Genomic DNA, 16,436 nt, shown 5'->3' with positions numbered 1-16,436 from the left:
GAGCCACAAAACCTACATTGAAATGAAATACAAATGCATGCACAAAACATTTATTCAGAGTCTAACCACATCCCTCACAAGTCACAACCCGCATCTCTCCCCCGGAATTCAGGTCGGAAAATATGGCCACTGTCACCACCCAAGCTTCCGCCGCCGTCTTCCGGCCATGCGCCTCCAAATCGAGGTTCCTCACTGGGTCCTCCGGTAAACTGGGTCGAGAAGTATCTGTAAAACCCATGACCTCTTCGTCATACAGGTCCTTCAAGGTGGAGGCCAAGAAAGGGGAGTGGTTGCCCGGCCTGTCTTCCCCATCTTACCTCGATGGAAGGTAAATTTGCCACCCAACTCAATCTATAATCTCTATTATCTGCTTAAGTCGCAACTCCGAACTTTTGACAAAGTGACCAAGCATTATTTGTGTGAAACTTTGATGAATCCTGGTGTTGTGACCAGTTCAACTGAAACAAATGTTTGTTGGTTGGGTGCAGTCTTCCTGGTGACAATGGTTTTGATCCTCTGGGGCTTGCGGAGGACCCCGAGAACTTGAAATGGTACGTGCAGGCTGAGCTTGTGAACAGTAGATGGGCGATGTTAGGGGTTGCCGGAATGCTGCTGCCGGAAGTTTTTACAAAGATAGGGATCATCAATGCCCCCCAGTGGTATGATGCAGGGAAAGCGGAGTACTTCGCATCATCTTCTACCCTCTTTGTGATCGAGTTCATCTTGTTCCACTACGTCGAGATCAGAAGGTGGCAGGACATCAAGAACCCAGGAAGTGTGAACCAGGACCCCATTTTCAAGAACTACAGCTTACCTCCCAATGAGGTGGGTTACCCCGGTGGTATTTTCAACCCCCTGAACTTTGCACCAACTGAGGAGGCCAAGGAAAAGGAACTTGCTAACGGTAAAAAGAAAAATTGCTCTAACAACCCTGCTCAGAACTATTACTTTGTTTTATAGAATTGTGCTAATCTTGAGTGAATATCCATTTCTCAGGGAGATTAGCAATGTTGGCATTCCTGGGGTTTATTGTTCAACACAACGTGACTGGAAAAGGGCCATTTGACAACCTCTTGCAGCACATCTCAGACCCATGGCACAACACCATCATCCAAACACTGAGGGGCTTCTAAATCCATTCCAGTTGAGATGAAGAACCTGTTCTATTCCTCTTTGTAACCATGAGTTTGAAAGGTTTTTCAGTGAGAGTCGAGCTTCAATATGGAACAAAGAAACCTTCAATGTACAGGGGAACTAAAATGGCATTACCGTTTTTAATCATTTATGTTACTTCCACTATCATCATCGAATGGAAATCAACAGTGTTCTGAGGCATTCATTTAAACTAATAGATGTGGGCTTTGCTTTCATTTTCTATAAAAGACCAATTTACAACTCGGGTTGCTAAAAAAATTAGTGAAGGGGGGACACCTCAATATTACAAGTGACTTCAAGAAAAAGAAAATGTAATTACACAATGAACCTGTAGTTGTACATGTATTATACCATATGACCAACATATTTGGTAGCCAATATCACCAAGGGGGTGGAAGCGCCTCTCCCAGAGTGCTCTGTGTGTATCCCAAAATTCATCAGCTAAGTGCTGACTGTTATTTCAGCATCAACAACAGCAATCTGATTTAAGTTTTATACTAAGCTGTCAATTGACGCCTCATTCAGCTCCCATCCTCTGTCACTAGTTGAACAGAGATGTGACTCATGAGAGTGAGTTTTGTTGCTGCGAGAAAATAATAAGATCAAAAAACAGAAATGCAGACTCAGGAAACTGGCACTGATAATCAGAATTCAGTGAAGGAAGTAGATACATAAATCAGATGAATAAATTGGGCTATTGGGTTGTTCTTGATCAGATCATGCATGACCATTGACAATAACTTGCATATTTGAAAATATATCACACAGCAAGATGTAAACTCTTCCACCATATTACAACATGAAGCCTGATTTCCCCATAATGTACATGAAAGCTACAGACCATAGGCCTTTATGTTTTTTGGTTTAGGAGAATATGCAAATCATTGTAAACAAGAGAACCATACCCAAAATTTCAACCAACACCAACTGGAAAAATCCCAGCTGGAGTATGGCTCAATTCATAACAGAATACAGTGTTTCTTAATCCATAACCCCAAACCCCCCCTTCTCCAGACTTCAACAATAAAAGAGGCTTAGAATTTTCATGAGTAAAAGGTCATCCAAGTTGATTCATGTAGCTCATTCTGACTAGTAAGTGGTTCAAAAATTCACCTCTCACTTTGACCTTAAGATAAAACAAGGACCATCTACAGAATTGAGCATGATCACATGAATATTGAATAAAATATGGACAAGCTGCCTATGCCTCAATCAGGTATGATAGCAGCATATGCAAATATTGACACATAGTTGTGATGGTTAAAATAGGCAAGCAACTAAATAGTTCAAAATTTTAATCACTGGCTACCATGATCATCAAGAAGAAAAGTGACAACCATAATCATAAAAAAGAAATGCAATATCATCATGGTTGCTAGAAAGGTCACTATATTGAAAGAGAAGCCAATGCATGAGGCAGATGGAAAGTGAAGAATAGTATCTCTTCTATTATTGGGAAATCTTAATGCTGCATTATGGAAAAGTTGAATCAGTTCATCATATGGAGTAAAAGAACACAAAAAAATACAAACCAACCAATTATCTTGAAATCTTACTGAGTCAGGAAAAGCAGAATGCACAATGGGAGGAACGTTCCCCTGGGAGAATGAGTTCTCATCAAACATGGCAATGGAACAAGGCCCAGAAGCAGAAACCCAAGTATGCTGTCTGTTGTCATATATAGGTGCAGGGATTTCAAAATTGCCATTTACTTGATAATCCACAGGATTTCCTTGTAAGTTCATCTCCATTTCAGGCTTCAATTTCTTCTCGTCAGGTAAATTCAGATTACCAAATGGGGAGTATAAATATTGCTCACTGAGCTGCAGTCTCAAATTTGAATTCCCACTTAACTGGTTCAAGGCAGAACCTTCCTGCCCCTGTTCATCAACCTGCCCTGAATTACCAATCTCTGTTTGTTTGCCAGTGCTATAGTAACCAGAATAGCCAGGAATGGAGGCATCAGCTGAGCACTCCATATCCCTGTAGATAAAAGAACAGTCATCAAATGTCATCTTTTTGCAAGTTGGAGGAAATATCAAAATAGACATGACTAAGTTGATTATTGTCCTGGACCTTGGAACCACAATTATGAATTAACATGTCAGCAATAAATATTTGAGGAAACAGTGAATCATTTCCGCGATATTTGCATAAGCAGTGATGCATTAAAGCAAGACAAAGTTTAGGATACAGGACTAAAGCTAAATAAATCCACTCACCTCTGAGGTAAATAACTTGGCTCCTCAGGTAATATCAAATGTTGATTCTCATTATTAGGAAGCCATGAAAGGGGTTGGGCTTCTTGCACACCATCCATTATCAAAGGTAAATGCATACCATTCTGGAACTGTGAAGCAAAATTTGTAGATTAAAACACACCCCAATGTGTATGTGTGTGTGCATGTGTGTCAGAGAGAGAGAGAGAGAGAGAGAGAGAGAGAGAGAGAGATGCACAATTTGTTACCTGGCTAGCGCATTCTAGAGACATAAGTTGGTGCTTTCCAAAATTTTCCTGCCAAGGGCAAGTTACTAGTGTTAGTATATTGATATTATTTCTTAGTTTGTTATTTGAAAAGATCTTTTGGGGCACAAAGATCAATTAGAAGTTTTAACAGCACTTAGCATGTGTCTGTGCAGCAATGTTTAGCTGTGGCCATACAAATCTATGACCACTAATATTTACTAAAACACAATTAAGTAATGAAGTACAAGTATTATCTATGTTTCTTCATCTTAAAACTTCCAATACTAACCATATATACAAGTTGGAAAAAAAGTAAATTACAGAGAAAAAAAGCATATGCCATCAATTACAAATGAAACTGGCAAACTTTCTGTCGTATCACTCAGATTATATGAATAAATATCATACCTTGTGTACACGGATTCGGTTAAGCGATTCCCTAAGCGAGTCTTCCATCTGCCTAAGATGTTCTGTACTATCAACCTTATCTGGATTGCTCCAATAGCTGAGGGAAGTCAGAAGAGTGAAATCAATGTACAATGGCAATCAACATGCGAAGTTCTTACTAATGCATTTACCATATCAGATATAAAAAGGAAGATAACGGTACAACTAGGTAAAAAGAGAATATAAACCCATACAAAAGACAGCTATGTTAGAAATTGAAGCACAAAAATTTAGGGTCATTTTTCTAACAAGAAATATTCTTTTATTAAAGCATTATGTAAGGAAGGGCATAAGGTCCTTCAGAACTTTTATTAAAGCATTATGTAAGGAAGGGCATAAGGTCCTTCAGAACTTGGAAACAAAACACTAAGTCTAAAAATAGAACAAAGAGTAATGGTACACTACCAAAGCAGTATGCAAGGAAGGGCATAAGGTCCTTCACATCCCAATCATCTCCTACAAAAACATACTAGCTTTTTCTTTTTCACTACAGAGTACCATAACAAACATTGTTCTCTCAAAAACCTTCATTCAGCAGCCAAGAATTTGTTTTTAAGGTTTACACTACCAAAGTCTAAACGCCCAACCTAACAGTTCACCACTTAATCAGAAGGTTTCATGTTTACTCAGCTGAACCCAATCAAAGAATGTCAACTCAAATCTCCTCAATCACAGAAACAGAATTGAGTAGATTCTAAAGATGGACATAACAATATATGGGGACATCAACAAGACAATAATGAATGAGAGTGAGTAATTCTAACACCTAAGAAAAGGCTAATTTTTTCCTGATTCTATCTTTTGTAAACTATAGTAGCTTAATCTTACAAAACTAATAATAAGGATTTTAAGATAACTTCAGTCTAACTGACAATGAATCATGATCCTTTAGATGCAGTGTCTAGCCACAAATAGGCAAGACCCAAATAAGAAGGAAACAAACTAAAAAATTGTTTAAAGACTTCATGGCTGTAACCTTACTATGTGTAGCTCAAAAAGCACAACATAAAAAATATGTGCCCTAATTACATAACATGATGCAGTGAACTTCATTGCAGAGCCATTGCAGGCTACTGTTATGACCCAAATTACCAAAAGAACCCAATAGCAATCATAAGCCCAAAGAATGCACCTCAGTCTCTTATGCACTTCTGTCAGTTGAGCTTGCAATAGCCTGGCTTGATTAGTCAATTCCTGTTCATAGAAATTTACCAAATAACGTATTATTAACTCAAACAGTAACTTGTCTTAAATTATTAGGGGCATTGGCAATGCTGGCATGGAAGCGCACCTCAATTGTCTGAGTGCTGCAAGAAAAAGAAAAAGGGCAATTCAGATCTTTTTTAAGGATTTGCTCAAAAAGAATTGAACAAAATGAAATAATCTCATACCTTGCACCCAAAAAGTCTTGTAGATTTACATCATGGTCCAACTTTTTAAAGGTCTTCTTCAGTGCCTATATTTTCAAATAGAATGCCAAAAAATTGGTAAAATTATTGAATGATGATGGTTCAATCTTTACCTGATGCATGAAAAACAAAATAAACAAAAATCTTATTTGAAATGATAGATTGTGAGACGAACATACTTCAAGGCTCTCCAATTTCCTGTTCCAATCAAATAAAAATTCATTACCTGTGATTCTGTCCCAATTTAACAAAAACTAGCAAATGAAAAGAATCCCATAGCAATATGAGTTTCACCATACCTTTTTGCCCTTTCCTGTGGTGTTAATTGAGCGAACTTTGCAATAACCTCTTCTATATCGCTGAAGAAGCAGAACAATACAATATATTAAAAACAACAATAAAATGCACCATTTTATACTTGCATTTTTTAAATTTTAGGGTTCTTTACTCAGTCTAGATAAATTAATTACTTATCTCTCTACAGTTCATACAGCTTGGAATTCAATGTCATGTGTTTTTATTTTTCCTGTCATAGGAAAATTAATTTCAACTATATTTGAAAAGCTGAAAATAAAGAAGCAATTGAAGGTGAAAGTTCACATATTTGGACATTGGAACCTAGAACAATGCACAGGGAATTTGAGAACTAGTATCCACTAACATGTCACATATTACAATTTACAGCTCTAGACATTACAGCTATTACAATTTAAAGCTCTAGACAGTACAGCTACGTGTTTTCCTCTTGATAATGAAACATTGCTAAAGTTCATCTCTAGACGAAACTATGGTCATTTTCAAGAATTTGGCATTAGATATGATACAATTAAGTTGTTTTCTGTATAATTTTTATACAAAGATCAGGTTCTTCACATTTGAGAACCCAACCTAAGCTAATCAATATGATGCTTCATGTGGATTACAAAAGGTTTAATAAGTGGAAATTATTAATACCTTCGGGCACCATGGAACAATGTAGGCCGTCCAGTTGGAGAAAACATAAGAAGGATGATTTCAATGTCACATAATATCGATAATTCCCTAGCTTTCTTCAAGATCCCATTCCTACGTTTTGAATAGGTCACTTGGCGATTGCTAGTGCTCTCTAATCTCTTTATCTTTAGCTTTACCCTTCCCATCCTGAAAATCAATAAACAAAACCCTTTAACTTCATATGTCCCCACTATTCCATCAAATTTCCCATCCAGCCACAGGAACTGAATTTAGCTTTAAACACCTAAAAAGGCATGTCTTAGTTTCAACCACAACTTACTTCAATTTTGAAAAAATAAAGTTCTGCAATTGAAGCACTCATTCCAGGCATCTCCACATTGAAACCATGTTGCAAGACAAAAAATCTCGCCCACAAAAATGTGAATGGAGCGACAAAACCTCGGGAAATCGGAAATTGGTAACTTCGCTGCAGCTTATGGACGATACAATTCTGTCACAATACCACAACAACAGAATACAATTCGTCATGAAAACAACCATCCCGCCGAGCATAACTGAAATTCCCAAAACCCCACTGAATTTGATAAAACCCAGAAGGAGAACGCACCCAGTTTATAAATAAGCAAAATTATAATAATAATAATAAATAAAAAAACCGACTTGAAGAAATCAACCCTTTTTTGAAACTCAAACCCTAATTCTTTTGCGAGGAAACAAGACACAGCGGAACATTCAGAACAGAATCTTGAGAAAAAGAAAATGTAAAGCATACCCAGAAAAGGAAATGATCAAAGAGTTAGAAAAACACAATGCAAAGCATAAAAAATCACCGGGATAATTACGACCAATTCATAGAAAAAAGAACATACTCGCAGACAATGGAAAAAGAAAAGGAGATTAAAAAAAGAAAGGCGAGAAATGGTAGAGATGGAGGGAGAAACAGAAAGCGTACATAGGACGACGGGCCAAGCTGTAATTTCGGAGGCTAAAAGGAGCTGGAGAATCGGGATGTGTCGCAAAAATTCCCAAATCAACCACCAACAATACAAAACAAAATACGAAGTTTCCAAGAGAGAGAAAGGGGAAATGGACGGTGGGCTTTGTGAATGAGGTAGGAACCTTGGGCTGAGGATTGTAGAGAGGTCCTCCACCAAGAAACCTCCTTCTCTCTAGGCGATCAACCATGAATCATGATTCTGATGATCCATTCCTCCTCACCCTACCCCAATTCACACTCACACTGCTCTTCCGATCCCCGTCCCTTGGTCTTCGGCTCAGGGGCACTACTGGAACTTTAGCTTTTTATTATGCCTTCTTTCTTTTATATATTTCTTCAGTAATAATTGTAAAATATGATCTTATGATACATCAGCCTATTCAATAAAATACCAATTTCTTAAAATTATTTATTAGTTAAAAAAACAAGTTCCAAATATTATATTTAAATTAATTGTGAAATTGTAGGTATAAAGAATTCAAGAAAAATCTTTTTACTCTCAATTTATAAATTTAGTCTTTTATTTTTTTCGAGCCTTTTTTTAATAAAAATATCTTCATTATTTTCTTATAAAAATAACATTCTCTTTTTAAAACATCCGTATAAATAATCAATAAAAACAAATGGTTTTGATTCACTATTTTAAAAGGAAATATAGAAAAAATAACGTTAATTTTTATAAATCAATTTTATATTTGTTTATTTAAAAATATTTTAAAATATATACCTTTTTCATAAGTAAGATATTTATTTTTTAAAATACCATTTTATTTGATACTATTAAATAAAATTATCAAAAAATTAATTTATTATTTTAATTTGATAAAAATATTTTACAAATAAATATATTATAATTTTTTTATTATATAATATTACATACAAATCATTTTGAAAAAATTCTCTCTAAAATATTTCTGATTTCTTTATTAATAATGATTTTAAATATTGCATTATATAAATATACTCATCTTCTCTTTTTTTTTTTTAATTTTATTAGTTGACATCAATTACAAAATAAGAAAATTTTAAAATTAAAAATATAATTAAAACTAAAATATTTGAAAAAAATAAATAAATTATAAATTAAATACAATTAAACAAAAAACTTAAAAATTTTAAAAAATAAAATATTGACTTTCATTGTATTTTCAATTCTTTTTTGATATCTATCTTTTCTATTAGTATCATTTAACAAAATGAAAATTAATATTTTATTTTTATATTTTTAGCTTTCACTTTAATTTTAATTGTATTTTTCAATTTCTTATTTTAATCAATTTAAAAAAAATCATCAATTGTTGTTATTATCATAACAAATAAAATGTTATTTTAGAAAATAAATATGTGGCTTATGAAATAATGCATGTATTTTAAAATATTTTTAAATAGATGAAGATAAAATTGAATTATAAAAATTGAGGTTCTTTTTTTTTTATATTTTTTTAAATTAGTGAATCTAAACTCATTTTTTCCTATAATCAAAATATTAAAAAATATTTACATTAAAAATGAATTACTTTTCAAGTTCAAACTGACGAGAAATTAGATTTACAAATTTAGAAGTTATTTCATCCTTCACTAATTTTCCCGATGGTATGATCATCAATATTTAACAAAAAGTAAAATCAGAAATATATATATATATATATATATAACATGTACACTCTGGAAGGTCAAAAGTATATAATAAAATTTAATTTTTGAGAGAAATAGTTGGGAACCTTAAACGTTGACAGGGGAAAAAGGATAGCAAATGCCACATTAAGAGTCATTGACACCATCTGAGTTATGCTGGTGCCAGCAAACAGGCCATGGAATATTGCAGGGTAGTTTAGTAGAGTTTCATGTTCGTTGGTTAAGAAAAAAACATTTGCCAGTGTTTTATTTTTCTTGGCCACTCAATGCTGATTCATTGATCACATTCACAAATCTGGAGTCCCCTGTAAAATGAATATACTGGTGGTCATTGAAGCAGCTCCACATAAACAAACCAAAATGGAAACCATCAAAGACTTTATTCGGAAGAATTCATTATTGTGAACTTATCAGGAAATCTCCCATGAGTTAAGAGTGTTCCAATTTTACATCTTCTAAGTTTGTAAAGTTCAAATAAACATCCATGTAAAATGGGAAATAAGCCAGAGCATTGAATAACATCTCATGCCAGGAATTGAATAATTATGATTGCCAAAAAAATCAAAAATCACTTGTTATAGTGAATGGGAGAGAGCTTTCTCGAAATGAGATTCAAATGCTGCTGCCTCCAATTCCTGCTCCGTCAGTAGCTTGGTGGAGTGAGGAAATTTTGAATTCAAGTTAGTCTCCATTGCCTCCAATTCTACGGGTCTCACTGAAAAATGGGTTTCAACCGCCTTAATGGTTCTATCAACAAAAACCGACCTTGGCATATAGTCCTTCATGCGGCAAATGAATTCCAAGTGGTCCCTTGCCTAAACAGAATAGTATGTGGCATACCTATTAGCAGAGTAGCTTAGTGCACAAACGATGCAGAGATAAAAAAAAAAAAAAAAAGGGCTTTTCTTTTCTTTATTGGAAGGTTTGATTTCTTGATCTTGTGGGAGATTAAAAAGACCTTTGCCTATTAGAAAGATAATGATTGACCCATGCCACAGCACTTAGGAAAATGTTAGTCATCAGCAGCAGACATCAGATGCCTATATGCAAAAGGAAGGAGTTACCTTCGCTGAACTTGATGTGAAACTCAGAGCAAAAATGCTTAGAGTTGCAAATTTACTGCACAAATGGTAGTGTTATGTACAACTTCACTTGTACTAAAGATGAATGCAAATTTTCTGTCTATTTTTTTCCTTTTCTCATTGCCTCTCTAAAATAGCATTAAAAGGAAGCCCTGTGATAAGGACGACTCCATTCCATTAGAAACATCAGGTAGCCCTTGACTCTCTCCCTAGGAAAAGATCCCATCTCATTGTATCTCAATAAAAGACAAGGTTAGCTTTATTGTGTGTTTGCATGAAATCACAGGGGTGACAAGCAAAAAATGAGATAAATGCAAGCTCCATACTAAATAAGGAACATCATCCTTAAAATAATAATACAAATTTAAAAATAATAATAAATAAATAAAAAATACTAAGGGCCAAACTGCCAATGTCAATACTGGATGCATTTAGAATGTTTCTTCACCATCATGGTATTTCTATATTTTTTCTTGGGTGTTCTTTTATTGTTGAAGAATCTCTATTTTAATTCAATATAAAGCAGTATGAAAATGCTAGGAGAAGAATCTCTATTTTAATTCAATATAAATCAGTATGAAAATGCTAGAAAAGAAAAGGGAGAAATAACGATTAGTTGGAGTCATTATTAGCATACCACTCGATATTCAGGAGCCCTTGCTGGAAGTTTCAGGTAAGCCATGTTCCTGGCCTCATAGTCCCACAAAAAAGATGTGTGGTGGATCCACCGGTTTTTTGTGATGGATTGTGCATTCCCACCAAATTTATGGTTACCAAATGCATAATCTAAAACCAGAGGGAAAAATATACTTTTAGAGCATGCTTACTTTCTCAATAAAAAAATCCTGCCGTCACACTAGAAACTTGAAGACAAAATGGAATAGGGATAAGAGTTATGCATGCATACTGCAATCCTACCGACAAGAATCACATAACAAGTAATAAAAATAGCATAAATTCAAAAATGATAACTGAAAAATAGGAAGGAGAAAGAGAAAAGAAATTCAAAGTAGCATAGAGTCATAGACGTAAGATAGAGAGACACTAGGGTGCAAAACATTTATAAGCACAGTAAATCAGGAAATACTTTGCCATTTAAATGCATGGTATGAAAAACAATAGCAGCAAAGAACAAGGGCCCAACAAAATCTAACAGGATCTTTTCTGTTAATTTATTTTCTTTTTTTCCTTTTTCTTTTTTTTTCCTTTTTTTTCCTTATGATGTCTTTTCTTTTCTTTGGTATGCATTTTGAGAAGCTAAAATGGAATTATTGTTATGTGTAACAAAAGGACACATTAAAGAGATTACTTTGGTGAAAAAAAAAATGCTTTCAACTTAATCAAATTCATAAGCATCGTCAAAGGGAAATGATACTATTGAACAAACTAGCAAGACATAAAATCAATTCAGAATGCTGGTAGCAACCATTTAAACAACCTACTAAAGGCCCAACCTAATATATGTAGAGAACTTTCAGTTATATAGACTCAAACAAGTATGTTCAATGGAATAAAGAGACTTATTTCAAATAAAAAAGCATTACCAATTATACAATTCAAAATAACAGGCCTCAACAAATATCAGAAGAAAATTGCAAGAAGGTAATGATAGTCTGTAATCATCTCAAAATGGAGATATTATTATCATACATAGGGTTTAGTTCATGTACCATTCTCACGAAGACTGAAATCACCAAATCCTCTAAACACTAGAGCATACAGTAGGCTGCTCCAAGACATGATTGGTTGAGGATATGGTTGTAAGCCAGGAACAGCATCCTTATTGCATATAAAAGTGACAAAAACTGTTCCACAATCAACGACAACAGTACCTCCCCCAGTATACCTTCTGATGACAGGAATCCGATCATTTAACACTGAGTCCAGTTTAAGAAGTTGGGCAGGTTTCCTGTTGGTGTGGATCAAGCCATCCAATCCAACTTTAATCAACAGACAAAACACAGTTTATGAAAAAGAAAAGACACAAAACACAAACACTAAAATCTGTAGATATTCACCACAATGGTATCCTCAAAGAGAGTCTAGAGGAGTCCCAAAGCTTGAAGCAAAAACTCTCTTGAATCTGTCCACAATTTGATGGGTGTTTAGAATGAGCCCAAGGGGATTCATCGCATAATTGAATCTCATTAAAATTACAAAACCTATGTAATTTCTTGGAACTAATCCAACTTCATAACTAGTAAAAATGAACCTGAAGCAAGAAATTCCCACTGATATTGAAGACAAATAGTTAAGACAACCTCTAAAAAATGCCACAGAAATTGGATCACTGTGCTGTGTTGTCAGTCATTTCAAATGACACTGTTGTGGATATTTTTGTGTCACCATTTAAAAATAGGCATTTAGTTTTTCATGAAAAAGGTTCCTTCAAATCTTGTTACTATCAAGAAAAGCAATTTAGAATTTAATGAAAAAGTTCCTCCAATCTTGTGACTATCATTTGTTATCATGGCCCATCCTAGAGGTGTATTTTACCTTCAAATGCTGAGGAAAATAAAAGGGTTGAACTCATTTTCCATTAGTGCAAACAAACATCTAGTATATACAGAAATACAAGAATTAATTTACCCTGAAATGCCCATGACAATAGTAGGATCATTTGCCCCATCATTTATGATGCACCAATTCTCGGATGAGGTTCGAAGCAGCTGCTCTTCCAAATGCAGTTGCTGCAATATGGGTACTCCTTTCCATCTCACAAGTTTCATCAATGGAAGACCAACATTTCTGGTCTGACTTATAGTCATTGAGAACCACAATTCTATCAGAACCCCGTGATTCTTACTATCTGGGTGCACCGAAAACTCACTTGTTCTCAACTGTTATGGGTCCCCAATGCTATCTTCTCACTTTCAGTAACTTGGGGATTTGATTTCCAAGAATTATCTTTTTCTACAACAAAAAAACACATCAAAGGGCAAAACATCATTAAAAAAGGTTAAAGTATCCAATTATCCAAAAATAAATTTGAATCACTGTTCATTGGGAAACCAAGAATGATCAAAACAAAAAGAATACAAAAGCCATAAATCAAAAGAAAACAGACAAAGCACACAATCTCAATTCCAGAAAAAGTCAAAGAAATGGATTAATACTTAACAAACTTTCATATCCCCAGAAAAACCCAGATATGTGAATCAAACTAAAAGACAACTCTGCAAATGGAAAATCTGCAGATGTTTGGTATGGTTAGGGTTGAAAAGCAAAATAGAAGCAAGATAGTCAGAACAGCAAATACTTTCATTTTCGGTCCACCATGTAAATATTTACCCAACTATACTGCTAAGCAATGTTTTCAGAACTATATCGATTATTGAATTAGAAAAGTTAACAGTTCACGGCTCAACGGTGGGGCAAGTGATTGAATTGCTATTGAATTGTGATGTCATTATGATATCATAAGTACATAACTTTTGTATTATTAAAATTAAAAATACTATAAGAAATTTAAAATAATAAATTCTACTGAAATTTCGACAACATCTCCTCTTTATTGAGGTTTTTCACAAAATTTTCACCTGCATAACCCTCCATATATAATATTTATAGCACAATATAAGCAGAGATGGGGTACCTAGATTTGAATGAAAAATTATAGCTTTGTTAATTACTTGGGATACCTAGATTTGAACTTTTAGTTACCACTTACTGCTACAAATATTATATTGACCTTTTATAGTAAACCAAGAGAACTAAAACAAAATCTGGTCATGGACAGATTTGTACTCAGGCACAAACACAACTTCCAGCTTGAAATACATGACCGATCTAAATCTAAAAATACAACATAACAATGGGCCCCACACCATCTTATTCTATATTCTTAATGCCGGTTACAAGTTGGTTGCAAATTACAAAATCCAGCATTGTCACCAAGAAAACTATTCCTCTAATCATTGGTACAATTCTTCTTTTTCTTATTTCATTTCATAAGACCTTATTTTTCTAATAGAGTTAATTTCATTCACCTCTCCTCAAGATTTAGCTAAATAGACCTAACCCTCATAGGTTTGAAATTTCATCAAATACCTCTCTTATTTTGAGTGAGAGAAGAGGTGAGTGAAATTAACAAAGAAAGAGGATAAGGGAGGTATTTGATGAAATTTCAAACCAATGTGGGCTAGGTATATTAAGTCAAAACCTCAATAGACTTGAATGAAATTAACCCTTTTCTAATATTGTGTATAAACCTATTATAATTCCAATTTACAACACAACAGACTCGGAAAAGAGGATTAAAATGCTTGCTTTCAAGCATTTCATATGGTTTTATCATTTGAGCCTGGATGAAGTCCATATTCCATATTGTTAGTTTATACATGATACTCTTTTTGTCATCCACAGTTCATGTGCCAGAAATGGAAATTGACAAAATTTAGTATCTTAAATGAGAAATGGTAATACAACTCACCAAATATACTTGATTTTAAAGGGAACTGGATTGATGATCCCTTCACTTTCAGCTCCCTGAGTTGCCTGCTTTTTCACTTAGTTTTTCAGTTTTTGCAAGGGCACTGCTACTTTTTCCAGCTAAGCAAGCTTGGAATTGCGCAAAATCAGATTTGAGAACCTGATTCAAAAACCTAGAATGAAAACCCTAACCCAATCACAAGATTCACAACAACCTGATACAAAACCTATGATGAAAATCCCAACCTAGAATGGTTTTTACACGAGGAATCATGGCCAAAAAGCATAGATTCTAGAGAGAAAGTTGGAGAGGAACTCGCCTTCAAAGCTGACTCAGAATTGATGCCTGGAAATGGAAGATTGAACTAAAACACAAACAGGGGTGAAGAATTGATCAGTTCATCAAAAGGACGTTGTTTAACAATGAAAAAAAATCCAAACGGGTTGTTTTGTGTGAAATACTTTAAATATATACATATATTAGGGCTGCAGCTCAGTGGGTTGGAACGGGTTGAAAGCCAACCCAAGCCCAACCCGAACTTGAAATGCATCAGCCGGAAGCATGACCCAACCTGACTTCCAACCTCATGCACCCAACGCAAGCTTAACACAAACTCAAATTATTAAACTCAGGTTGAATTCAGGTTGATTATGTGCAGATCAGGCCGGGTCGGGTAGAGGCCTACATTCCAAAATTATTTAAACAAAAAAAAAAAAAAAAACCCAAAAACCCAAGGGTATGAATTTATAATTGAGACATATATCCAAGAATAGACTTGCACAAGTGAGACATATATTGTATTTATAAGAGTAGTGCAAAAATGTTCATATATTCAGCTTCAACAAAGCTCAGTGAATAGAATTACACATGTAAATGTCTAAATTGAATTGGTTCAGATATGAAAAGTTAAAAAATAATTTGCACAAGCAAACACTAATATGTATGAACATAAATATATAATTTTCAAAATTATTTTTAAACAGAAACTGTTCATATTGGAACCAAGCATACAAGACAATTATTGTTGATATGTATAATTTGCACAGCCAAGGCAGATGAAATTTCTGTACCACAAGTTATGATCTTTAGCTCACAAAGCAAGTATATACCATGCCTTTTACAGTGAACTGCAAAAATAAAAATGTCTAGAGGTTCTATTTTGTGATATTTAAAATGCACTGAGAGGATTATTCAAAATGCAAACTTTGAAATGAAATTGAAATTCCTTCCTCACGGAACAAACCTAATAATTTAACCAAAACCCATGAAAAACCCCTCAAATTTCAATAAACAAAATGCCACATTCAAGCAGAGTAGAAAACAGAATCGAATAATTTGGAAACAAGAACACAAGGTCCCAAGCTAGAAGCCATGGATAAGAACAAAAACCCCAAATTTCTTATTTAACAAAAAAAAAAAAATCCAGAAAACCGAAGGTATCAATTTTCGATTTTCTCAGGCCTCAGCATCACCACTCTCATAAATTGCCCCAAATTACTGAAGAAAACCCTATTTGTCGATAACTAAACAAATCATGACCACAGATGACCAAAGGGTAGGATCCAAAACAAATTACATTACATCAAAAATAAAGATAAAATCTAAGTATGAAGATGAAACCATAAAGATTTTTGAGATTAAAAGCATACCTACAACCACAACTATGGAAGGTGTTTTTTCTGCAGATGAGAAATTAAAATCTCTTGCAGGCGAGCTAGGCAGAGTTATGTGAAGAAGGAGACAATCGAAGCTTTTGAAAGTGGTGGCAGTGTTGAACGGCAGTGGCGGATTGAACGGCGGCAGCTGCACTGAAAGAGGTTCACAGCAACGAACGGCGGGATCATCTGCCGGAGGGACA

At 34.5% G+C, this 16,436-nt stretch overlaps 3 protein-coding genes across 10 annotated transcripts; 1 reads left to right on the top strand and 2 right to left on the bottom strand.

The window, feature by feature from the left end:
• Positions 1–34: 34 nt before the first annotated feature.
• Positions 35–1,335, top strand: LOC100232934 (chlorophyll a-b binding protein 4, chloroplastic). The gene is made up of 3 exons (XM_002284820.4): positions 35–328; positions 489–904; positions 997–1,335. The coding sequence occupies exons 1-3, from the start codon at positions 123–125 to the stop codon at positions 1,131–1,133; spliced, it is 759 nt and encodes a 252-aa protein (XP_002284856.1). The 5' UTR covers positions 35–122; the 3' UTR covers positions 1,134–1,335.
• A 4-nt stretch (positions 1,336–1,339) lies between these two features.
• On the bottom strand, positions 1,340–7,769 carry LOC100250157 (agamous-like MADS-box protein AGL65). The gene is made up of 13 exons (XM_002281925.5): positions 7,385–7,769; positions 6,752–6,922; positions 6,433–6,618; positions 5,778–5,837; positions 5,658–5,676; positions 5,461–5,525; positions 5,361–5,376; positions 5,202–5,263; positions 4,031–4,127; positions 3,623–3,670; positions 3,378–3,505; positions 2,712–3,138; positions 1,340–1,738 (listed from the first exon to the last, which is right to left on the bottom strand). The coding sequence occupies exons 3-13, from the start codon at positions 6,615–6,617 to the stop codon at positions 1,718–1,720; spliced, it is 1,128 nt and encodes a 375-aa protein (XP_002281961.2). The 5' UTR covers position 6,618; positions 6,752–6,922; positions 7,385–7,769; the 3' UTR covers positions 1,340–1,717.
• A 1,656-nt stretch (positions 7,770–9,425) lies between these two features.
• Positions 9,426–16,436, bottom strand: LOC100245023 (uncharacterized). Of its 8 annotated transcripts, none has more exons than XM_010665055.3 (7): positions 16,228–16,436; positions 14,824–14,942; positions 14,579–14,737; positions 12,736–13,059; positions 11,817–12,086; positions 10,784–10,932; positions 9,426–9,879 (listed from the first exon to the last, which is right to left on the bottom strand). In XM_010665055.3, exons 4-7 carry the CDS (start codon positions 12,776–12,778, stop codon positions 9,640–9,642), a joined length of 702 nt encoding a protein of 233 aa, XP_010663357.1. In that variant the 5' UTR covers positions 12,779–13,059; positions 14,579–14,737; positions 14,824–14,942; positions 16,228–16,436; the 3' UTR covers positions 9,426–9,639. The 8 variants fall into 8 exon arrangements, with proteins under 8 accessions (XP_010663357.1, XP_010663355.1, XP_059590073.1 ...); XM_010665053.3 differs by having other exon boundaries at positions 11,817–12,055; XM_059734090.1 differs by having other exon boundaries at positions 14,898–14,942.

This window comes from Vitis vinifera, chromosome 17, assembly GCF_030704535.1.
Source record: "Vitis vinifera cultivar Pinot Noir 40024 chromosome 17, ASM3070453v1".
Taxonomy (NCBI): Eukaryota; Viridiplantae; Streptophyta; class Magnoliopsida; order Vitales; family Vitaceae; genus Vitis; species Vitis vinifera.
This window is presented reverse-complemented; position numbering and strand designations above follow the sequence as displayed.

Bases quoted from the DNA above. Each gene is read 5' to 3' on its own strand.
- LOC100245023 (XM_010665053.3), bottom strand. From the start codon at position 12,914: ATGACTATAAGTCAGACCAGAAATGTTGGTCTTCCATTGATGAAACTT. The intron at 12,056-12,735 runs GTAAATTAATTC...CCACACCAACAG, and splicing joins ATTGTCATGGGCATTTCAGG to GAAACCTGCCCAACTTCTTA. The intron at 10,933-11,816 runs GTACATGAACTA...CTCTGGTTTTAG, and splicing joins TTTCAGTCTTCGTGAGAATG to ATTATGCATTTGGTAACCAT.
- LOC100232934 (XM_002284820.4), top strand. From the start codon at position 123: ATGGCCACTGTCACCACCCAAGCTTCCGCCGCCGTCTTCCGGCCATGC. The intron at 329-488 runs GTAAATTTGCCA...GGTTGGGTGCAG, and splicing joins CCATCTTACCTCGATGGAAG to TCTTCCTGGTGACAATGGTT. The intron at 905-996 runs GTAAAAAGAAAA...TCCATTTCTCAG, and splicing joins GGAAAAGGAACTTGCTAACG to GGAGATTAGCAATGTTGGCA.
- LOC100250157 (XM_002281925.5), bottom strand. From the start codon at position 6,617: ATGGGAAGGGTAAAGCTAAAGATAAAGAGATTAGAGAGCACTAGCAAT. The intron at 5,838-6,432 runs GTATTAATAATT...CTGCTTCTTCAG, and splicing joins TTGTTCCATGGTGCCCGAAG to CGATATAGAAGAGGTTATTG. The intron at 1,739-2,711 runs GTAAGATTTCAA...ATTTTCTCGCAG, and splicing joins ATTCTGCTTTTCCTGACTCA to CAACAAAACTCACTCTCATG.